The 21,995-nt window shown below is 42.8% G+C and overlaps 1 protein-coding gene across 1 annotated transcript in view; it reads left to right on the top strand.

The window, feature by feature from the left end:
- The first annotated feature begins 1,355 nt into the window (after positions 1-1,355).
- GNS (glucosamine (N-acetyl)-6-sulfatase) overlaps positions 1,356-21,995 on the top strand; it is a 47,515-nt gene continuing 26,875 nt past the window's right edge. The window contains exons 1-6 of the mRNA XM_049782755.1: positions 1,356-1,532; positions 10,933-10,992; positions 13,413-13,619; positions 17,313-17,378; positions 17,962-18,060; positions 20,402-20,569. Coding sequence (XP_049638712.1) covers positions 1,380-1,532; positions 10,933-10,992; positions 13,413-13,619; positions 17,313-17,378; positions 17,962-18,060; positions 20,402-20,569 — 753 coding nt within the window. The 5' untranslated portion in view covers positions 1,356-1,379. The remainder of the gene's footprint in view (positions 1,533-10,932; positions 10,993-13,412; positions 13,620-17,312; positions 17,379-17,961; positions 18,061-20,401; positions 20,570-21,995) is intronic.

The following is a 21,995-nucleotide window of genomic DNA, read 5'->3' as shown; positions in this document are numbered from 1 at the left end:
TGGCGAGATTTGGCTCAGTTGAAAAAAAAAAGTTTGCCAACCACTGGACTAGGTTACAGAGAATTCACTGTTAGGAGTTAGAAGGTTCAGCCTGCTGTAGTGAGTTCAGAATAAGTCTAGTGGGTTCATCTTGACAGGGGTCTAATGTTCCCATAACAGCAGAGAAGAAATGTTGGAGAGCTACCATGAAATATATTTGAAGCCTTAGTGTCATGGAGGCATGAGATGACTAATAATATGGGTGGGTGACTGCGTTTCAGGGGGTTCACTTTTATTCAATGTGCACACCCAGGAATACGTTGAAAAACTCAGGGGCTAGAGCCATGGAGCAGTGGTGGGGTGTCTGCCTTGCACGTGGCTGACCTAGGAGAGACCTGAGTTCGATTCCTGGAGTCCCTTATGGTCCCCAAAACCAGAAGCAATTTCTGAGCGCATAGCCAGGAGTAACCCCTGAGTGTCACTGGGTGTGGCCCAAAACCAAAAGAAAAAAAAAAAACTTGCCAAAAAACATTAGGGTGTTAAATACTAAACTGGTGGAAGCCACAATTATCAATTTAGAAATGGGCAATAGTGGTCAAGCCAGAAGTCAAGAGAACATAATTAAAAAATAAACAGTGCCAAGTTTTAACAGCTGAGCAAAAAGAAGGTGAAAAATACACAAATTGAGGAGAAAACATAAAACACAAAAAATATAATTTTTATACACTTATAAATATTTTAAAAATGTAATTTATATATACTATTTTATATTTTATTTATACATATAAAATATATTTTATATAGAAAATGAAAAAACTAAATATCAAAGGGTCCTCAACAGGTGTATCCTGCATGCTCAGTAGGGTTGAGTCTACACTTGACCCCACCAACCCATTGTACTACTCTCTGAAAAATAGAGTCCTCATTCCCTTTGCAAGATTGTCATCTCCCTCCTTTTATTTTTTCGTATTTTTGGGGGTCACACCAGGGGCTCCTCCTGGCTCTGTGCTCAGAAATCACTCCTGGCAGTCCCAGGGAACTGTATGGGATGCCGGGATTCGAACTACTGTCCTTCCAGGATGAGCTGCGAGGCAGGCCGATGCCCAACCGCTGTGCTTAAGGCAACCTGTGCTCCACCCACGGGCCGCTCGCAGCACCGCCCACGTCCGGGTTCCCCGGCCCCGCCCACCTCCCGCCGTCACGTGACGCGCGATCGCTCGCGGCACCGCCCACTTCCGGGTTCCTCCGACCCCGCCCACCCCGCCGTCACGTGACACGCGGCGCCCCGCCCCTCGGCGGCTCACGTGACTTCGCGGAGGAGAAAGCGCCTGACCGACTGGGTCGCGGGCCGCGCTTTGCTCTCGGGCTCTTCGGCCCTGCAGCCGCCCTGCTCGCCCGCCATGCGCCGCCCGCCTCGAGCCGGGGGGGCCCGGCTGCTGCTGCTGCTGCTTCTGGGGCTGCTGCTGGGGGTCCCCGGGGGCGCGGCCGGCGCGCGGAGGCCCAACGTGGTGCTGCTGCTCACCGACGACCAGGACCAGGAGCTGGGCGGCATGGTAACGCCCCGCCCGCGCTCTGCTCTCTGCTGTCCCCTCTCTCTGTCTCTCTCTGTCTCTCTCCCTTTCTATCTCTGTCTGTCTCTCTCAGCTCTCTCCCTTTCTGTCTCTCTCTCTGTCTCTCTCAGCTCTCTCCCTTTCTCTCTCTCTCTGTCTCTCTCCCTTTCTATCTCTGCCTCTCTCCCTTTCTATCTCTCTCTGTCTCTCTCCCTTTCTATCTCTCTCTGTCTCTCTCCCTTTCTATCTCTCTCTGTCTCCCTTGCTATCTCTGTCTCTCTCTGCTCTCTCCCTTTCTATCTCTCTGTCTCCCTTTCTATCTCTCTGTCTCTCTCCCTTTCTATCTCTCTGTTTCTCTCCCTTTCTATCTCTGTCTCTCTCAGCTCTCTCCCTTTCTATCTCTGTCTCTCAGCTCTCTCCCTTTCTATCTCTTTCTCTTTCCACCTCTCTTCTCTCCTCTCTCTCCTTTCCCTCTCTTCCTCTCTCAGCACTCAGCTGTCATTCCCTCTTTCCCTCTCTGTCTCTCACTCTTTCAGATCTCTCCCTCCTCTCTCCCTCTTTCCTCTCTTTTCTCTCCCTCTCTTCCTCTCTCAGCACTCAGCTGTCATTCCCTCTTTCCCTCTCTGTCTCTCACTCTTTCAGATCTCTCCCTCCTCTCTCCCTCTTTCCTCTCTTTTCTCTCCCTCTCTTCCTCTCTCAGCACTCAGCTGTCACTCCCTCTTTCCCTCTGTCTCACTCTTTCAGATCTCTCCCTCCTCTCTCCCTCTTTCCCTCTCTTTTCTCTCCCTCTCTTCCTCTCTCAGCACTCAGCTGTCGCTCCCTCTTTTCCTCTCTGTCTCTCTCACTCTTTCAGATCTCTCCCTCCTCTCTCCCTCTTTCCCTCTCTTTTCTCTTCCTCTCTTCCTCTCTCAGCACTCAGCTGTCTCTCCTGTCTCTCCTCTCTCCCCTCCCCTTCACCCTCTCTCCTATCCCTCTATCCCTCTCTTTACCTGTCTCTCCCTCTCTCCCTCAGAACTCAGCTGTCTCCCTCTTTCTATCTCTCCTTTCATCTCTCTCCCTCTCAGATCTCTCCCTCTCTTCCTCTTTCCCTCTCTCAGCTCTCACCTGTCTCTCCCTCTTTCTACCTCTCCTCTCATCTCCCTCTCTCTTACATCTCTCCCTCCTCTCTCCCTCTTTCCCTCTCTCGCACTCTCAGCTCTCTCCTATCTCTCCTCTCTCCCTCACCCTCTTCTCCCTCTCTCCCTCTCTGTTTACCTCTTTCCCTCTCCCTCTCAGCACTCAGCTCTTTCTCCCCCTTTCTATCTCTCCTCTCTTCTCTCTCCTTCTCCCGCTTTCCCTCTCTCCCACGCTCCCCTCTTAGCTCCCTCCCTCTCTCTTCCTCAGAACCCAGCTGTCTCTCCCTCTTTCTATCTCTCTTCTCGCACTCTCTTGCACTCTCAGGTTTCTTCCTCCTCTTTCTATCTCTCCTCTCTCTCTCTCTCTTCCTCTCTCTCAGCACTCAGTTCTCTCTCTCCCTCTTTCTATCTCTCCCACTCACTTTTCTCCCTCTTTCCTGGTGTTGGACTCTTGGACCTTAAAGCTGCAGAGCCTAAGACCTCAGGATAAACCTGTGGACGCCACTTAGGGCTGGCTTTAGACAAAACTTCACAAACTTTGCACTCAAAGCCCTTTGGTTGCTTTTCTCTTGGAATGAGGAAGATCAGAGGAGTTCAGCTTCTATGTAGAAGAGCCCTAGGCTACCCTGGGCTGCCTTAAAGGGTAACTGCACTGGATAGTAATAAGATAATCGCAGAAATAGAACTCATCCGTCTATTTCAGGTGTGCTTGGTACATAGTAATGAAAATCGAGTGAATTAATTTAGCCCAGTTGCCCACCTGGATGATGCCTTGGGTGCTACCAGTGTGCCTCCCATTTTATATTGACTAGGTTTGTGGAGTGATGGAGATTTTCAGTTTTTTTGAACCACACCAGACTGGTGCTCAAGTATCTCTCAATGCTCTTGAGTCACTATGCAATTCTCCTGGTGCCAGGAATCAAACCCAGGGCCTCAGACATGCAAGGCAGAAGCCCAACCACTTGATCCACATCCCAGGCCCTCATCAGTTGGATATTGTCGTGAGAGTGTTTCAGAAACATTCTTTTCTGGAGTTGATTTTTCTTCTGTATTAGTGTTTGGTGACCTTAGGAACATCCACCCAACAACCCCACTCATAGAAGGTGCAGAAAGTGGAATGCCCAAGGCAGCCTGGATAAAAATCGACTCTTGCCCTGATCCAGGCTAGGGTGTGCCTCTTACTCTTTTAAAAATACATACTAGCCGAAGAGATAGCACAGCAGCGTTTGCCTTGCAAGCAGCCGACCCAGGACCTAAGATGGTTGGTTCGAATCCCGGTGTTCCATATGGTCCCCTGTGCCTGTCAGGACCTATTTCTGAGCAGTTAGCCAGGAGTAACCCCTGAGCACCGCCGGGTGTGGCCCCAAAACAAAACAAACAAACAAACAAAAATACGTACTATAATTGGTTTTGTTTCAGTTCTCTTTTTATTTTCCGCTAAATGCTGAGAGTATGAGGCTTCAAGCAGATTTTACTGAATCGGAAACACCATAACTTAGTGACTTTTGAAGCTAGAAGCGGTTTTACTTTCCTACGGAAAATAAAGAATAGAGTGTATCCATATGGTAAAGATAATCCTGTTCATATGGATGAATATATGTCTGGGCTGTGAAGTAAATATGCTGTAGGAGTCTTTCCTGGCTCATAGTTGCATTTTAACTCACAGTTTTCTTCTCATCTGTGCCTTGTTACCTGTTGGTTTCTGCCAGCTCCATTGACTATTTGAAGAATACGGACTTTATTACCCCCTTGGATTTTATTTTGTTTTTAATCATGCTTCCAATGAAATTATGAAATTTTCATATACATGGATGTACATGGAATCTATTATTATGTCTTTTTAAAAAATTTTATTTTTGAGAATTGTCTAAAAAATAGCAAGCCATCTCTAAAACTAATAGTCTACTCTAGACTTATGCACTTAAAGGTCAGTTGTTCACATCACAATTTAAAAAAAAAATTTTTTTTTTAGTCAGGACCACTTTAGCCCAGTTTGGAGGCCATGTGGTGCCAGGGATTGAATTTGGGATCTTGTGAATGCTAAAAGTGTGTTCTACAGCATGACCTAGCTCCTCCTTTTCCCTAACCCCTTGTCACTTTAGAGGGAACGGGATTGCTGTACTCATCAAACACCCCATTTTTTTGTTGTGCTTGAACACTTTTTTTTTTAATAAACATTCATATCTTTATTTAAACACCGTGATTACAAACATGATTGTAGTTGGGTTTCAGTCATGTAAAGAACATCCCCCCTTTACTGGTGCAACATTCCCACCACCAATGTCCCAAATCTCCCTCCTCCCCACCCCACCCCCACCTGCACTCGAGACAGGCTTTCCACTTCCCTCATTCATTCACATGGTTATGATAGTTCTCAGTGTGGTTATTTCTCTAACTGCACTCACCACTCTTTGTGGTGAGCTTCATGTCATGAGCTGGACCTTTCAGCCCTCTCATTGTCTCTGAGAATTATTGCAAAGATGTCTTTTATTTTTCTTAAAACCCATAGATGATTGAGACCATTCTGTGTCTCTCTCCCTCTGACTTATTTCACTCAGCATAATAGATTCCATGTACATCCATGTATAGGAAAACTTGATGACTTCATCTCTCCTGACGGCTGCATAATATTCCATTGTGTATATGTACCACGGTTTCTTTAGTCATTCATCTGTTGAAGGCATCTTGGTTGTTTCCAGAGTCTGGCTATTGTAACTAGTGCTGCAATGAATATGTGTGTGAGGAAGGGATTTTTGTGTTGTATTTTTGTGTTCCTAGGATATATCCCTAGGAGGAACACATCTGGTTGAGGTTTGCCTCAATCAAGAGATGGCACACTTGTGGGGCCAGGGATTCGAAAGAGAATGTTGCTAAGATTGCATTGGGACTGTGCCAGAAATTGATGCCTCCTGCTTACAGGGACCTCAAGTCACTGTGTAAAACAATTCATCACTTAAATATAATATATTCTGGAGTCTGGGAGATGCCTCAGGAGACTGAGCAAATGCTTTTCATTGCAGGAACCCTAGGTTCAATCCCCAGCAACACATGGACCCCAAGTATACTGAACTAGAATCAGCCTTTGAGCACTGAGTTTGGCCCCAATGCTTACTATCACTCTCCACCCCCAATATGTCTTCAAGGAAAATAGCACAAAGGGCTGGGCCACATAATTGGCCTTGAAGGCTCTGATTTCCATCTCTGGCACCTTGTGGCCTACCAAGGACTGCCAGGTATGGTCCTGGTGGCAACAAGATACTGAACTGTTGGACCTGCATTACCAGACCCAAGTGTCACCAGCAGGGGCCCCTCCACCCAGCCCCAGAAACTGTTTGGAAGGCCTCCCAAAGTATAAGACCTTCAAAATTCAGTTTCTAGTTTGGTTATAGCTCAGCCATAGAATACTTTCTTTGAGAGTATGAGACTTTGAGTTCGATCACACTGTACACATACAAAGTCAGAATTCAGTTTCTTCTGTTCTTGCCCACCACAGATACGGTCTTGTCCCTTAGCATGTTTATTAAATCTGTTTCTTTGAACTGGTAGCAGATTGTTCTTTATATTTTTACTATGGAGGGGCCAAAATTGAACAGAGGAAATAAATAAAAGCTTAATGCCCCCAATTCTGGAGAAGTGTATCATCTTCTATAGTCTTTCTTAGACTGTTTCACCTCGAGTTTTCAAGCCAGACTTAGAGAAAAGCAAAAGGTTAATGTCATTGAAAATCTACTTGGAGTCAGTGAGACTGAGGGATTCTGGTCACTGTAAGGACCACTGCTGTAGAAATTTTGTTTTGTTTTGGGGCCACACCCAGTGACACTCAGAGTTTACTCCTGACTCTGCACTCAGAAATCGCTCCTGGCTTGGGGACCATATGGGACGCCAGGGATCGAACTGAGATCTGTCCTGGATCAGCTGCATGCAATTCAAACGCCATACCACTGCGCTATTGCTCCGGCCCCACATTTTTTTTATTGTGGAGGGAATGATTAAATAACGTGGGCAAGTTTGACTTAGGCAATATGGGGCAAACTGGAGGTATCTTGTGATCACAGAGACTGTGCTTTTTTCTTTTCTATAATTCTTCTCTATAAAATACTGTGATAATGACTGGTCTTTCTTCCATGTACACCAGTTAGCATAGCCACATTGTGAATCAGAGCTGCTTCAGGTGACATTGGGGCTATCAGTGAGGCAAAGGACTACTTAATATGCCCGTTTATATTTAACTGGATTTATTTGGGGGGGGGGTACTCCACATACCTGGCAGTGCTCAGATGTTACTCCTGATTCTGTGCTTAGAAATCGCTCCTGGCAGGCTTGGAGGACCATGTGGGGGCGATGGGGATTGAACCCGAGTCCATCCCAGGTTGGCCGAGTGCAAGACAAACACTCTACTGCTGTGCTATCACTCCAGCCCCATTAACTGAATTTATTTCAGTTCCCTTCATTGGGACTCTAATTTCAGTTTTGGTTTCTGATTTAGATTTGTGTTTGGTTTGGGAACATAACTCTGTGATCACTTCTGAAGTGCTTGGGGGCCATGTGTGGTCCCAAGGATTGACTGGGATCAGTGGCTTGCTAGGCAAGCACCTTACGCACTGAACTTTTTCTTCAGCCCTGCTGTTTCTTAATTTTGCATAAATGTCATTATAGTTTGGTAAACACATTTTTCTTTACAGAAGCACAGATTTCCCTTTTTAAAATCATTTGTTCTTGAGGCCAGGAAATTTGCTCAGTGATCAGAGACATATGTTTAGTATGCACTAAGACCTGAGTTTGAGCCTCAATGTCACATGGTTTCCCCAGCACCTCAAAGCTCAAGCATTAAGTGGCTAAGTTTCATCAGAAGTGACCTAAAAGCCCACTGAGCACTACTTATGAGCCTCTTTCTCCGCTCTCAAATCATTTTCTCTAAAAAGAGAGTGTTTTCCACTATCCTGACAGAGGCTTCAAACTTTGAACTTTGGAGTGTGGCTGTGCCCAGAGGCCTGAACCTTCCCTGATTTGTTTGTGACTGCTCCTTCTCAAGTTCAGGGTGAAATCGTTTGAAGTCCATGGATGAGAAGAAGCCTAACTGATGTGCAAGAAAAAAAATTGAAAGTCTTTGGAAGAAAAATAAAAACCCTTTAGGACAGGTAACATTTGATCAAAACTGCTGGTAAAGTTTTCAGACCTTTCCCAGACCAGTTGCCGTCTTTGCTTCAATCCTAAGGACCCATTTTAGCATTTAGATTAGCATGGACACATACTCCTGATCAATGTCATTCTTATCTGGAACTTGTTTCATTGAGACCTGGTTTTGGTTTTCATTTGTATTACTGCTAGTCTAGTGTGAATGGTTAATGTAAATTTTTGTTTGTTTTATTTTGGGGTTATACCAGGTGATGCTCAGGGCTAACTGGTGGTGAGCTTGGGGGACCTTATGGAGGTTGAGGGATAAAACTTGAATCAGTCCTGTGCAAGGTAAATAAATGTGCAGCCTGCTGTACCATCTCTCCGGTCCCAAATGTCAATTTCTTACACTAAAATCCAATTCATGTGTAGCCCATGTCCTGGCATAGTTTTGCCTACCTCCATATCCTTGGCCTTACCCCACTTTCTGCTCTACATCCTTCTTCCCACATGCGTGTCTCTCCACTAGCATTCTGTTCACTCCTCTTGGACCTTTGTGAGGCTAACTGATGACTCTCAATATCAGAGCTCCCTCCTGAATGAAACGTTTCTTGGCCACTGTCTAATGGGTTCTTCCCTTCCGTGATCTTCATGTTACCCTGATTTATGTAGCACACATCTGACGTCTCCTAATCACACAGTATGGCTCTACAGTTAACTGTTCTTCACTTGCTTTGCATGCTCACTAGGTATGATTAAATCTCATTCATTCATAGATCCCCTTCCAATATCCTCACTGTAAACACAACTCCTTATCCAGCCAGTATAGTTTTATAGACCAGTGTTATTTACCTGAAGGGAGTGCTGTGATATGTTCAGAGGCAACATTGCCTCTGAAGGTTCAAAGACCTGCTATGTAGCAGACAGTGGTTTTCAACCTTTTGCAATTGTACTGGGTAAAATAGAAGTATTTGGGACACCACTAGGGCAGAAATCAAAGACAATTATGTTATGTATTTTTCATCTAATGAAATTTTCATCTAAATTTTTCATTTAATTTAAACAAAGCATGTATTAAGTGGTTACTTTGTCATGGCCTGAAAGGAAATTTCTTTTGGCTTAGCACTGGTCCACAGAGTGGCTATTGAAAGCCCCCATCTAGAGCCTGGATGCTTAACCTGTGGGTCACCAACTTTTTTTTTTTAAATATCTTCTTGATTTATAACTTATTATCAGGAAGTGTTTGATTTGTGTATCTGTTATTTATACCTATATACCTTGGGTTGCATAACATTTGTAGGGTGAAAGGGGGTTTAATAGGGAAACAGTTAAGAAGCCTTAATTGACTGTAGCGTCACCTGGGAATTATGTGGATCTACTCATGAAATCATCAAAAATTCTTCTTTTTTTTGTTTGTTTGTTTTTGTTTTTGTTGTTTTGGGCCACACCTGTTTGATACTCAGCAGTTACTCCTGGCCAAGCGCTCAGAAATTGCCCCTGGGGGGGACCATATGGGACGCCGGGGATCAGACCTCGGTCCTTCCTTGCAAAACCTTTTCTTGAATAAGTTAGAATTCAAATTCCTTTGAGTTTAAAGATTTCTTTTGGTTTTCTGCTGTGTAAAACAATAGGGGCATGTCATTAATGTAGTGCTAAAAATAAGACTTTAATGTCATATTTGGATTACCTTTAAGGAAATATACAACAAAGTACCTCAAATTGCAATCATTACAATTGAGGCTTACATCTCAAGATATTTTAGAATCATGAACTGACTCTTAAAATACATCTGAAATAAGTTTCATCAACAGCCTTTTTTACAGTGTGAGGTCTGAATACAGATGATTAGTGTTCCTGTTATTAGAATTTAAAAAACCATCTCATACCATATTGTCCATCTAGAATTTGAAATGAATTTTCCTTTATACTTTTTTTTCCCCCCGTTTTTGGGTCACACCCGGCAGCGCTCAGGGGCTACTCCTGGTGCTACGCTCAGAAATCGCCCCCAGCAGGCTCGGGGGACCATGTGGGATGCCGGGATTCGAACCACCATCCTTCTGCATGCAAGGCAAAGGCCTTACCACTGTGCTATCTCTCCAACCCCTCCTTTATACTTTTCTAGATATTAAGTTTTGAACCAAAGATCTAAAGGATATAAGTAGTGCTGAAGCGATAGTACTTGGATTAGATTGCTTGCCTTGTATGCAGCCAACCCAGGTCTGATCCTCGGCATTCTATATGGTCCCCTGAGCATCACCAGGAGTAATTCCTGAGTACAAAGTCAGGTACTATCCCTCAGCATCTCCAGGTGTGCCACAAAAAAACCAAAAGAAATGAGTGAATAAATAAATATATGTAATTTATGGCCAGGTCTTATCTTAATGCATATGGTTCAGAACTTTACTTTTGCTGGTAATTGGTATAGTGCAGAGAGCCTGTGACTTAACAGTTGAAAATGGCTACTAGGCGCCATGACTGAGAAGATGATAGTGGAGTCAGTTTCCAAATTTTGGATCGTTTCTGCCTTTCACAAGTGAGTTGCTGTCTTATTTGTGTCTTAAATGGGGGAAATCTTCCCCTGTATGCTTTCTTAATCTCCTGCTTCTGAACCTGAATTAAAAGACATAGTTTTTCCCTTTCTCACAAGTGGTTGTTGATGGGTCACGTGAGCAAAGGGCACTAAGATTTCATTACATAGAAATCAGCATTTGCGGGCCCGGAGAGATAGCACAGCGGCGTTTGCCTTGCAAGCAGCCGATCCAGGACCAAAGGTGGTTGGTTCGAATCCCGGTGTCCCATATGGTCCCCCATGCCTGCCAGGAGCTATTTCTGAGCAGACAGCCAGGAGTAACCCCTGAGCAACGCTGGTGTGGCCCAAAAACTAAAAAAAAAAAAAAAAAAAAAAAAAAAAAAGAAATCAGCATTTGCTAGACTAATAACTTTGTCTTTCTTCACGTATCAAGACACCTTGAACATCTATGTAGGAATTATCTGTCACCAAACCTGTTTGACTCATCTCCAGAATCACACAGTACTCTCTAGGATGTTTAGTATCAGAGTTGATCACTTGGGAGTGAACACTTGAGTGGAAGATACAAAATGTGCAAATTTTGGTTTCTGTTTACATTGTATTTTGCAAGAAATCATCTAACAGAAAGTTGCTTGCTTTACAGACTCCTCTAAAGAAAACAAAGGCTCTCATTGGAGAGAAGGGAATGACGTTCTCCAATGCTGTAAGTTTTGAAGCTATTTTCATTTTAGCAGACTTTATGTTTGTTCTAAAACACTTCTGTGCTGACTCGTATAATCTGTTATTTTTGCCTGATCTGAGGGAAGGGCTTTATTGACTGATATACGTATTTAATTTATAATAGTTAAACGTTAAAATTTTTTGGGCCACACCCGGCAGTGCTCAGGGGTTACTCCTGGCTGTCTGCTCAGAAATAGCTCCTGGCAGGCACGGGGGACCATATGGGACACCGGGATTCGAACCAACCACCTTTGGTCCTGGATCGGCTGCTTGCAAGGCAAATGCCGCTGTGCTATCTCTCCGGGCCCTAAATGTTAAATTTTTATTACTTCTTATAAATTGAAGATTAATTATGGGTATTTTTTAAAAAACATTTTAATTAGTTACCATAAAATGACAAAGTTATTTGTGATTAGGTTTCAGGCATACAGTGTTTCAGCACCAGTCCCTTCACCCATGTTCTCTTCTACCAGTCCACCTCACCCCATTTGCCTCCCACTTAGCTCTTTGACTCCAAGTATTTTAAGTCATGTGTTCTTTAACTCAGAACTCAAGAATATCATGTAAAATATCCCTAGTGGAGGTTTGAAATGAATTGTAAGATTCAACTAAATTTTCTTTTTATTTCCTTCTTTTCTTTTTTATTTTAGTCATACAATGTTTCAGCACCAGTCCCACCACTAGTGTTAACCTCCCTCTACCAATGTTCTCAGAGTGCATCCTGTACCATCACTGCTTCCCTCTTTCCCACCCTTGTCCCAGCCTGTTGTAGCAGGCACTTTTTTTTTTTTTTTGGTTTTTAGGCCACACCCGGCAGTGCTCGGGTTACTCCTGGCTGTCTGCTCAGAAATAGCTCCTGGCAGGCATGGGGACTATATGGGACACCAGGATTCGAACCAACCACCTTAGGTCCTGGATCGGCTGCTTGCAAGGCAAACGCCGCTGTGCTATCTCTCCGGGCCCAGCAGGCACCTTTTTAAGTTGGTTGTTAAAGTTTGGGTCTCATGACTTCATTTGTTGACTCTGGTTTGAATATTTAGTTCTAGTTTTGTCCTTCCTTACTACCACCATTGCACCTGAGTGCCCATGTTCCCAGTCCTCCATTATTTCCCATCGGTTATTCTCCACTCAATTTCTTTCCTTCTCACTATGCTCTGGGGCCAAGAATGTCCTAGACTACCCCTACTTAAACCATTGCCTTTCCTCATGAAGTTACTCGAAATATCACATACAGTTGATATTATCCTGTATTTATCCTTCTTCTGGCCTAATTCATTAATATACCTTCTAGTTCCATCCATGTTGCAGTGAATTTTATGATTGTATCATTTCTTACAGTTATGTAGTACCAGTGTTTATATGTGCTACATCTTGATCTGTTGTTGGACATCTAGGTTGATTGCAACTCTTATTATATTATATTATTCTGTCAGGTGGTCAGTGATGGAGGAAGGCAGAAATGTCCAAATAAACTCGCCTGGCTGGTGTGCCGGGAGGGGGGTTGTTCCTCTCTTCCAGGGTTGAAAATGCCCCAACTAATCCAGACTTTACCCTTTCTCTTTTTTTTCTTTTTATCAAATCTAACTTGATAGACCAAAGAAATGCTAATTATTTAAAACGGATAATATGTGATCTTGACAAAGAATTGCTTTAATGAGCATTTTTTCCCCAGTTGGTGCCTGCATAAGCTAGTATTATTACCCCTTCAGTGGCTCTGTGATGTGTTTTAAGTCCAGTGCAGGTCATTGAGGGGTTGGAAGGGGTAAGTCAATTGAAGGCAGGCACTGAGAAACAAGGTAGAAAATAAAAAATGTTTTGAGACTGGAGAGATAAAACAACAGGTAGGGTGCTTGCCTTATATGTGGCCTGCCAGGTTCAACCCCTAGTATCCCATATGATCACCGAAGTACTGCCAGGAGTAACCCTTGAGCATTGCCAGGTGTAAAAAAACAAAAAGAAAAACAAAAACAAAATAAAAACCAGTGTATCATTTACTGGGCGACTAGGAATATATAATATTACAACTGAACCTAACAGTGAACCTTTTCCCTGTTAAATTAGAATCAAGTTCTTTCTCTTTGATTAAGTTCTAGCTCCCACCATGTTTGGCCCCTGGCCTATAAATATATTTCTTTGGCAGATGGAATCATCTTTGGAATCATTGTTTTCCTTTGGAGAGTAACCACTTGAGAAGGGAACTGCCTCTTGGTTTGCTTTATCTGCTTGATTGCCCTTACATTGTGACTTAGACTCAGATGTGTTAGATGTGCTGTATATACAGGAAATTTCTGTTTTGGCAACTTCTGCACATCTGAAGTTAAAACTTGGAGTAGCCTTCTTTATTCTGTTTGAGAAATGTGAAAAATTGTGTAACTTTGTCCTCTGCTTCTGTTCCTTTTGCAGTACGTGCCAAGTGCTCTCTGCTGTCCCAGCCGCGCCAGTGTCCTGACAGGGAAATACCCGCACAACCATCACGTGGTTAACAACACTTTAGAGGGAAACTGCAGTAGCACATCTTGGCAGAAGATCCAAGAGCCACATACTTTCCCCTCAATACTCAGATCGATGTGTGGCTACCAAACATTTTTTGCGGGGAAATATTTAAATGAGGTATGGTGAATGCATCGCTTCGTTTTTAAATAGTTTTCTAAATGCAAGGCAATATATAAGTCATGTTATTTTTTTAATTAGTTTGAATTCATGTTAAGAACTTTTGATTTTGGTGTTTTGTTTTGTTTTGGTTTGGTTTGGTTTTTGGGCCATGCTAGTGGTGTTCAGAAATTATTTCCAGCTATGCACTCAGGGATTACTCCTGACAGGCTTGGGCAACCAGATGGGATGCCAGGGGTCAAAGCAGGGTCAGCCACATGTAGACAAAGACCCTACCCTCCGTACTAGTGTTCTGACCCTCATGCTATGAGTCTTTTTGTTTTGTTTTATTTTTGGTTTTGGGCCGCACCTGTCTGCACTCAGGGGTTACTACTGGCTCTGTGCTTAGATATCGCTATTGGCAGGCTCGGAGGACTTTATGGGGTGCTGGGAATTGAACCTGGGTCTGTCCTGGTTCATCTACAGGCAAGGCAAACACCCTACCACTATGCTATCACTTCGGCCCCATTATTTTCAAGAGTCTTAATAATGAGTATAAGTAGTCTTCTATTCAATCCACTAAAATCTTTACTTACATAAAGCCATTTACATGAATTGGGGTACTGTGGTTACTCTAGTTTATTTGGGTAATTTTTATTCTTGTTTTTGCTGTGCTCAGGATCTACTCTTGGCAGATGCAAGGCAAATGCCCTCCTGTTATAGTAGCACTGCTCTGGTCTTCATTTTTTTTGAGTCTAGCTCTGTGACTATCCCAGATTATTGCTCCTAGGGAATACACACAGTGCCTAGGATGTGATCCGAAACTTCCCTATAATATGCCTGCATTTTAGCTCCATTGTAGTTTCTTGGTTCCTTTAATCACTTTTCCTTTAAATAGTATGGAAAACAGTAAACATTGTCCTATGACCGCTGCTATTTCACGAATCTTCCTCTTTTTCTCAAAAATTACTTGTCATGTGGCAGTCATGGTATTTTTATTTCCATTTCCTCTTTATGATGGTTAGACTGAATTTTCTCTTAAAGTCTTTTCCTAAATTAAAGTAATTTAGGGGGACAGTGCAGTAGTCTAGCAGAAAGGGCACTTGCCTTGCATGTGGCATCCCATTTGATCCCCTGAGCAACCAGGAATGGTCCCTAAATGCAGAGCCAGAGTAAGCCTTGAGCACCACTGGGTGTGGCTCAAAAATAAAGTAATTCAAATGTTCAGCCCATTTTTGTAGGTGGAGGGCAGGAGGAGTGGAGAGAGTTGAGTAGAGGGAGTTGCTCAGGGATCATACCTGCAGTGCTTGAGATATATATGAGGTATAGAGAGAGATAAAACAGGGTCAGCCAGATGCAAGTCATGTTTCTCAACCCTTGTATTATCTCTCCAACTCCTTAGTTTATTTTCTTACATGAGCAATGGGAATAAACTACGGAGAGGTGAGTATGAAGGGAAAGCATCCAGGATCCTGGCATGCAGGCCATTGCAACATGCAACTGCTCAGTGGGCGCACTAGCCTTGTGGACCAGGAGGGCAGGATGCCTCATTGACTTGCAAGGCTCCAGTCCACCACATAAGTCATAAGGATACAGTTACTTCAAAGTGGACAGGTTAAATATATATTTTCTTTGATACCTTGTGGTTCCTAGAGTGAATTCAGCTTCTCCAGAGTTTGGGAAAATGTGCGATCTTGGCACCTTTCAATCCATTTGGAAAGAATTATGAGAAGCAAGTGTGGATACAAGGCCATCTGGAGTCACAAAATAGAAATATGATACTTTGTATGTTAAAGATCATCTAATGTGTATAAAATTGGCCAAAAATATCTAAATTACAGAGGTTTAGTGCATTAAATGAGTGGTATTAAATCTCTTCCAGGGAACACGGGGTGGTTCTCTGGACTCTTCATCTAGTCATTTTATCAGAGAGATTAGGCTCCAAAAGTAGATTTCATCAATAGGATCATTGAAGTTAGAGGACAAAAGTTTATACTCTGATTATTTTGTCATTTGCTTTAAGCTTCATTGGAAGCCTATGCCATCAAAAGCATGCTCAGGGATCTTGTGAGCTCAGCTGTACTTTTTATTTAGAACACCATGACTTACAAAGTTACTCATAGTTTTAGACCTACAATGTTCATGCACCAGTCCCACCACCAGTGTCAGCCTCCCTACACCAATGTTCCTAGAGTCTTTTTAAGTTTGGTTATTAAAATTTGGGTCTCATGATTTCAAAATGTTGACTCCATAGCTGGATATTTAGTTTTGTCATTTCTTTATATTTTTTTTATTTTTTTTATTTTTGGGTCACACCCTGCAGCGCTCGGGCTACTCCTAGCACTAAGCTCAGAAATTGCCCTGGCAGGCTCAGTGGACCACGTGGGATGCCTGGATTCGAACCACTGTCCTTCTGCATGCAAGGCAAATGCCCTACTGCTGTGCTATCTCTCCAGCTCCAGTTCTGTTGTTTCTTAACACCTCCAATGTACCTGGATCCCCTTGACTTCTTCCCTGCCTCCTCCAGCCCCCACTACACACACACACTATTTCTCATGACTTTTTCTCTCTCTCACACACACACACACTCTCATGTCTTTTTCACCCTCTGCTCTCTTCTTTTCCCCACACTCTTTCTTCTCTCTCTCTCTCTCTCTTTCTTTCTCTCTCTCTCTCTCTCTGTCTCTCTCTCTCTCTCCCCCCTTCCCCCTCTCTCTCTCTCTCTCTCTCTCTCTCGCATGTCTTTTCTCCCTCTGCTCTCTTCCTTCCTTCTTACTATATTCTGGGGCCAAAGGGATCTAGGTAGCTTGTATTTAAACTATTGCATTCCCTCATGCAGTTATTTTTTATTTCATTTTGTTTGGGGTCATAGCTGGCTATGCTGCACTCTAATAAAAATTTATCACTGAAATTTGAATTTTTTATAACTATTACATGTCATAAAATATCTCTCATATTGGTTTTTGTATTTTTTTGATGATTGGGAAATAACTTTTTAGTTTGCTGGCCACACAAAGCAGTTTCAGGCTAGGTTTGGCTGCCAGCTATAGTTTGCCACTCCTGCTTCATAGATATACCTAGGATAATCCTATTCCAAAGAACATTTTATTTTGTTTTTGTTTATGGACCACACCTGGCGGCACTCCAAGGTTACTCCTGGCTCTGCGCTCAGAAGTTGCTCCTGGTAGGCTCAAGAGACCATATGGGATGCCAGGAATCGAACCCTGGTTCATCTCGGTCGGCCATGTGCAAGGCAAACATTCTACCACCGTGTTATCACTGGCCCCACAAAGAACAATTTTTAATGTTTTTTTTTTTTTTTTTTTTGGTTTTTGGGTCACACCTGGCAGTGCTCAGGGGTTATTCCTGGCTCCAGGCTCAGAAATTGCTCCTGGCAGGCACAGGGGACCATATGGGGCGCCGGGATTCGAACCGATGACCTCCTGCATGAAAGGCAAACGCCTTACCTCCATGCTATCTCTCCGGCCCCTAATGTTTTAAATAGTGTTTAAAAAAAGGTTTTTTTGCTATCTATTTGCTGGGAAAAAATTGAACTGAATACCTACTATGTTTTACCAGTGTAGATTTCTTACATTGTTTCTGAAAATTTCCTGGGTTTGGTGGGTTTTTTTTTTGTTTGTTTGTTTTTTGTTTTTTTCTGATCTTATGGTTATGTCTAAAGACTTCTAATGCCTTTCTTGTCTTGGTTTATAGTATGGAGCCCCAGATGCAGGTGGACTAGAACACATTCCTCTAGGCTGGAGTTACTGGTATGCCTTGGTGAGTGATTATTTAATTCAGCAATACTCTCAAATCACCCTAATACCTTCCAGATAAGCTTACTCTCTCATTTTCTTTTGATACTGATGTATTCTGGTTTGCTTTTATGATTGGCTGTTTCTGTACTTAGAAGAAGTATTAATCTGAGTAAACTACTTCTAGTATATTTTTTCTGCTTCTCACAAGGTTTAGCAGCATCTGCTTCTGGCTTTCATTTATTTAAGTTTGGGGCCAGGCCCATTGCCAGTGATGCTTAGGGATTATTCCTGTTCTGCACTCGGGAATCATTCCTGGTGGTGCTTGGTGGGCATACGGATGCCATGGATCAAAGCTGTGTGCCAGATAAGTACTTTACCCACTGTACTATCACTCTGGCCCTAAATCTGGCTTTTAAAAGTAGAACATAGTATGGAACCCATGCTGGTAGCTAATGAAACTGAGATCAGAGATTCAATTATTCACTTTAGTAATTAACTTTTTTTAATATCTTTATTACTATTTAAACAGTATAGTTTAGCCCAGCATGAATGTTGGCTTTCATTTTGTGTGCTGACCTCATAGGAAACTTTCATCTTTTTAATAGGAAAAGAATTCAAAATATTATAATTATACCCTCTCCATCAATGGTAAAGCACGGAGGCATGGTGAGAACTACAGTGTGGACTACCTGACAGATGTTCTGGTAAGTTACTGAAGCTCAGTCCTGCCAAGTTTGGCACCAGTTTGATTAAGGACTCCTGCCTAGAAATGGGCCTTTAGTTGTGTTTGTTCATGATAGGAATGGGAATGTGTAATAACTTGGTCAGCTGCCAAAAACTGATTAAAACTCCAGGAGGGAGGCAGCGGCAATTTTTCTTTGTATGTAAGCCAGACTCAGATCTAGTATTCTTGAAATTCTAGCAACAAATCCCTCTTCTAAAAGCTAATCTCTAAGACTCCAGAGATTACTTTGAAGAGGTTTTACTTTGTAGGGGCGCCTACCCTTCACCCCAGTTTTATTCACGTTTAAGATAGCAGCTTCAGGGACTTCATCATAAGGGTCAGGGATAGAAATGTGGGCGCCTCTTTAGACATTGTATGGATAAGAAAATGTCTAAAATCATGGGAATTACGGTATTTATTTTCCTTTACCACCCAAGATGTTTCTAATCACAGCCCTCCCTGGAGCAGTCATTCACCAATTATTTCACTATAAGTTAGAACAGGTGTAAGCAGTCACTGAAGCAAAATTCCTGAATCTAGATTGTATTTACAAATATGTGCATGTTTGCACAAATCTTTTATTGTCTCATCAGATGATAATCAGTTAGGTTAGCAGAGCTATGGGGAAGACGGAGGCAATATTGAAGCAGAAATCTAAAGGAGATGAGAATAAGCTGTATTGGTGAGGATATCAAGGGAACTAAAGTCTGAGGACCCTGTGGTGCTAGAGTGCCTGCCATGTTCTAGGAACCACAGAGAAACTGACAGGGTTTAGGTAAAGTAGGTGGGTAAGATGGTGGTAGGAAATCAGCAGAATCATTGTATTTGAGTTCAGTATTTGGTAATAAATGAAGGTGGATACCAATCAGAACAATTTAAAAACGGACTGAAGAGATAGTACAGTGGGTATTGCACTTGCCTTGCACAGTCAACCCACGTTTGATCCCCGGAACTCCATATGGTCCTCCAAGCACTGCCAGGATTGATCCCTGAGTACAGAGACAGGATAATCCCTGAGCACCATCACTTGTGGCCCAGAAACAAAGGAGAAAGAAAAGGAAAAAAAATATATATATAACCTCGATACCTGAGCATTAGGGCGTTTGCCTTGCATGCAGCTGACCTAGCACGGAACGTGGTTCCATCCCTTGGCGTCCCATATCGTCCCCCAAGCCAGGAGTGATTTCTGAGTGCATAGCCAGGAGTGAACCCTGAGCATCACCAGGTGTGGCCCAAAACAAAAATAAATAAGTAAATAAATAAATAACCTCTAAGAAGGATGCTTTTGTTGATCTCAAAGAAATGAAAAATTTAGGTCCATATCAGTTAAAAGCTGTGGTGTGTTATATTTTGATTTAATATGAGTTTAACTGCTTCTGATACTATAACTACATATGTAAAGATAAGGTAACTTAAGCCATCACTGTTGTAAATTAAATTGACACACTTTACTTAAAGCCATTTACTATACATGGCTTCAAGTACATACATTTGAATGTAAGCCGATACTAAGATGGCCATAATACTATTTTTTCTTAGGGGAACTTTATATTTCTAGTTCGTATAAAATCAGTCTTCATTACTGTAGTATAGTGGTCGGCAACCTGCGGCTTGCGAGCCACATGCGGTTTTTTACACTGTTAATGTGGCTCTTCTGTGTGCTGGGCGGCCGCTCCAAGAGTCAGGACTCTGTCAGTGCACGCCCTGTGTGGCTCTCAAAATAAATTTCAATCGTGGTTTTGGCGAGATTTGGCTCAGTTGAAAAAAAAGGTTGCCGACCACTGCTGTAGTAGGATGGTTTTCTTTTCATATTCTGAATATTGATAAAAAGCCAACTGCTTGGGGTCAGCGATAGTACCATAGATAGGGCTAACCCTGGATCAGTCTCTGGCACCCCATGATTCCCCTGAACCTGCTACGAATAGCCACTGACTACTGCCATATATGTTCTTCCCTAAACCCCCCAAAAGTCAAATGTTTTCCGGCAACTTGTGATCTAAATTGTATGCTAAGGTGAGTTAAAACTATTGCAACCCTTGCGGGCCCAAAGAGATAGCACAGCGGCGTTTGCCTTGCAAACAGCCGATGCAGGACCAAAGGTGGTTGGTTCGAATCCCGGTGTCCCATATGGTCCCCCATGCCTGCCAGGAGCTATTTCTGAGCAGACAGCCAGGATTAACCCCTGAGCACTGCCGGGTGTGGCCCAAAAACCAGAAAAAACAAAAACTATTGCGACCTTGTACCCTCTGTTCATTAGAAAACTTGTATTTATCAGGTTCTCAGTTACTGTAGGTAGAAGATGACAAATCTTTTTATGTCAGGCTAATCTCTCCTTGGACTTCCTGAACTACAAGAGCAATTATGAGCCGTTCTTCATGATGATCTCCACTCCGGCACCTCATTCCCCATGGGTAGCTGCACCTCAGTACCAGAAGGCTTTCCAGAACGTCTCTGCACCACGAAGCAAGAACTTCAACATCCATGGAACGGTAGCTTTCTCTAACTCTTGAATTAAGCCACTCTCCATATAATTAATTGTCATAGACTTGATTAGGAAGTCTCTGAGCCATGTAATTGACTTTTCTTCCAGATTTCTCAAAGTCTTGTGTGCTCTGTCTCATCTGATAGAGTATAAACTTGCTTCAACAGCCAGAATCAGGTTTCAGCTGCAGATCCAGTGACAGAGAGTTATTTTACACATAACATTGCAGAAAATCTTCCTGACTGTGTGCTCTCTGATACATCTATGCTCATTCCTTCTGCCTGCTAGTGGGGATGTGCTGCTCAGGGCTTACTTGGGCCAGCAACACCTCCTCGGGTGGCCTTTACAAGGCCTGGGGCATGGAAATAAGAGGGATGGTTCAACTCACTGTGCTTATGAAAGAAAATTGAACAAAGAAATGAGCCATTGCAAGACAAACGATTATGGGCTATAATTTAGTGTCTGCTTCATGTACCCCAAGAGATCCAGGGTTCATGACTTATTCAGAGTGAGAGAAGCCCTTTATGTTCTGCCTTTCACCCGGAAATCTCAATTGCTTGTGATTAAAGCTTAGACTCAGCACAACTGCTTTCTAGATAAGTCATTTAAGCATGAGGAAGATGTCTAACTTTCTTCTGCAGCTCAAGTGGGAGCTCTTGCTCCTCCATGTGACGACTATGTAGATTAAAATGGCTAGAAATTTCTAGCAAACTGCCTGACACATATCATGCACATGCATGTTGTCTGGGTGTAATTTTTAAAGCTGGGTTTTTTAAAAGAAGCTGAATGAATTGGGTTTTAAACTAGAGGATCATTTTCAGACTGTTCCAAAAATGAGTTAATGGGAGTTCTATTACCAGGTAAGTCAGAAACTTTAGATTAAATAAATGGCCTCATGAAGGAATTTCATGTTTGTCATTTATATACCAGTGTAAATTTCCAGTAGGAGGATGTGCTGCATAGCATATCCCAAACCTAGCAACCAAAAATCATTTGCGTATAGTTTGGGAGTGCTCAGCTTGCAGAGGTCTCAAACTTGTGGCCCATGGGCCGCAAACGGCCCTCTGTACAACATTTTGTGGCCCTGCCCTAGAGGAATCTGTTTTGTTTTGTTTTAGTTGTTTGGGTCACACCCCCAATGTTCAAGGCTTACTACTGACTTTGCACTCAAGGATCACCCCGTCTTTGCCTCCTGCGGCCCCCAAGTAAATTGAGTTTGAGACCCCTGGCTTAGGGTTTTTCTAAGTAGGAAGGACAAAATTAATGGTTATTTGCCATTAATTCTGGAGTGTTTTTATTTGAAAAATGTGATTTTATTTAAATGATAAAAGCCTTTAGACTTGTGGTTTTAAGAAATGTCTGTGGTAAAATTTTCCACATAACATTTTTTAGGGGGATGGATAACATGGTAGGAAAATAGAGAGGGAAGTATA

The sequence above is a fragment of the Suncus etruscus genome, chromosome 11 (genome assembly GCF_024139225.1).
Source record: "Suncus etruscus isolate mSunEtr1 chromosome 11, mSunEtr1.pri.cur, whole genome shotgun sequence".
Taxonomy (NCBI): Eukaryota; Metazoa; Chordata; class Mammalia; order Eulipotyphla; family Soricidae; genus Suncus; species Suncus etruscus.
The sequence above is the reverse complement of the archived record's forward strand: the minus strand, read 5'-3'. Positions and strand labels throughout refer to the sequence as shown.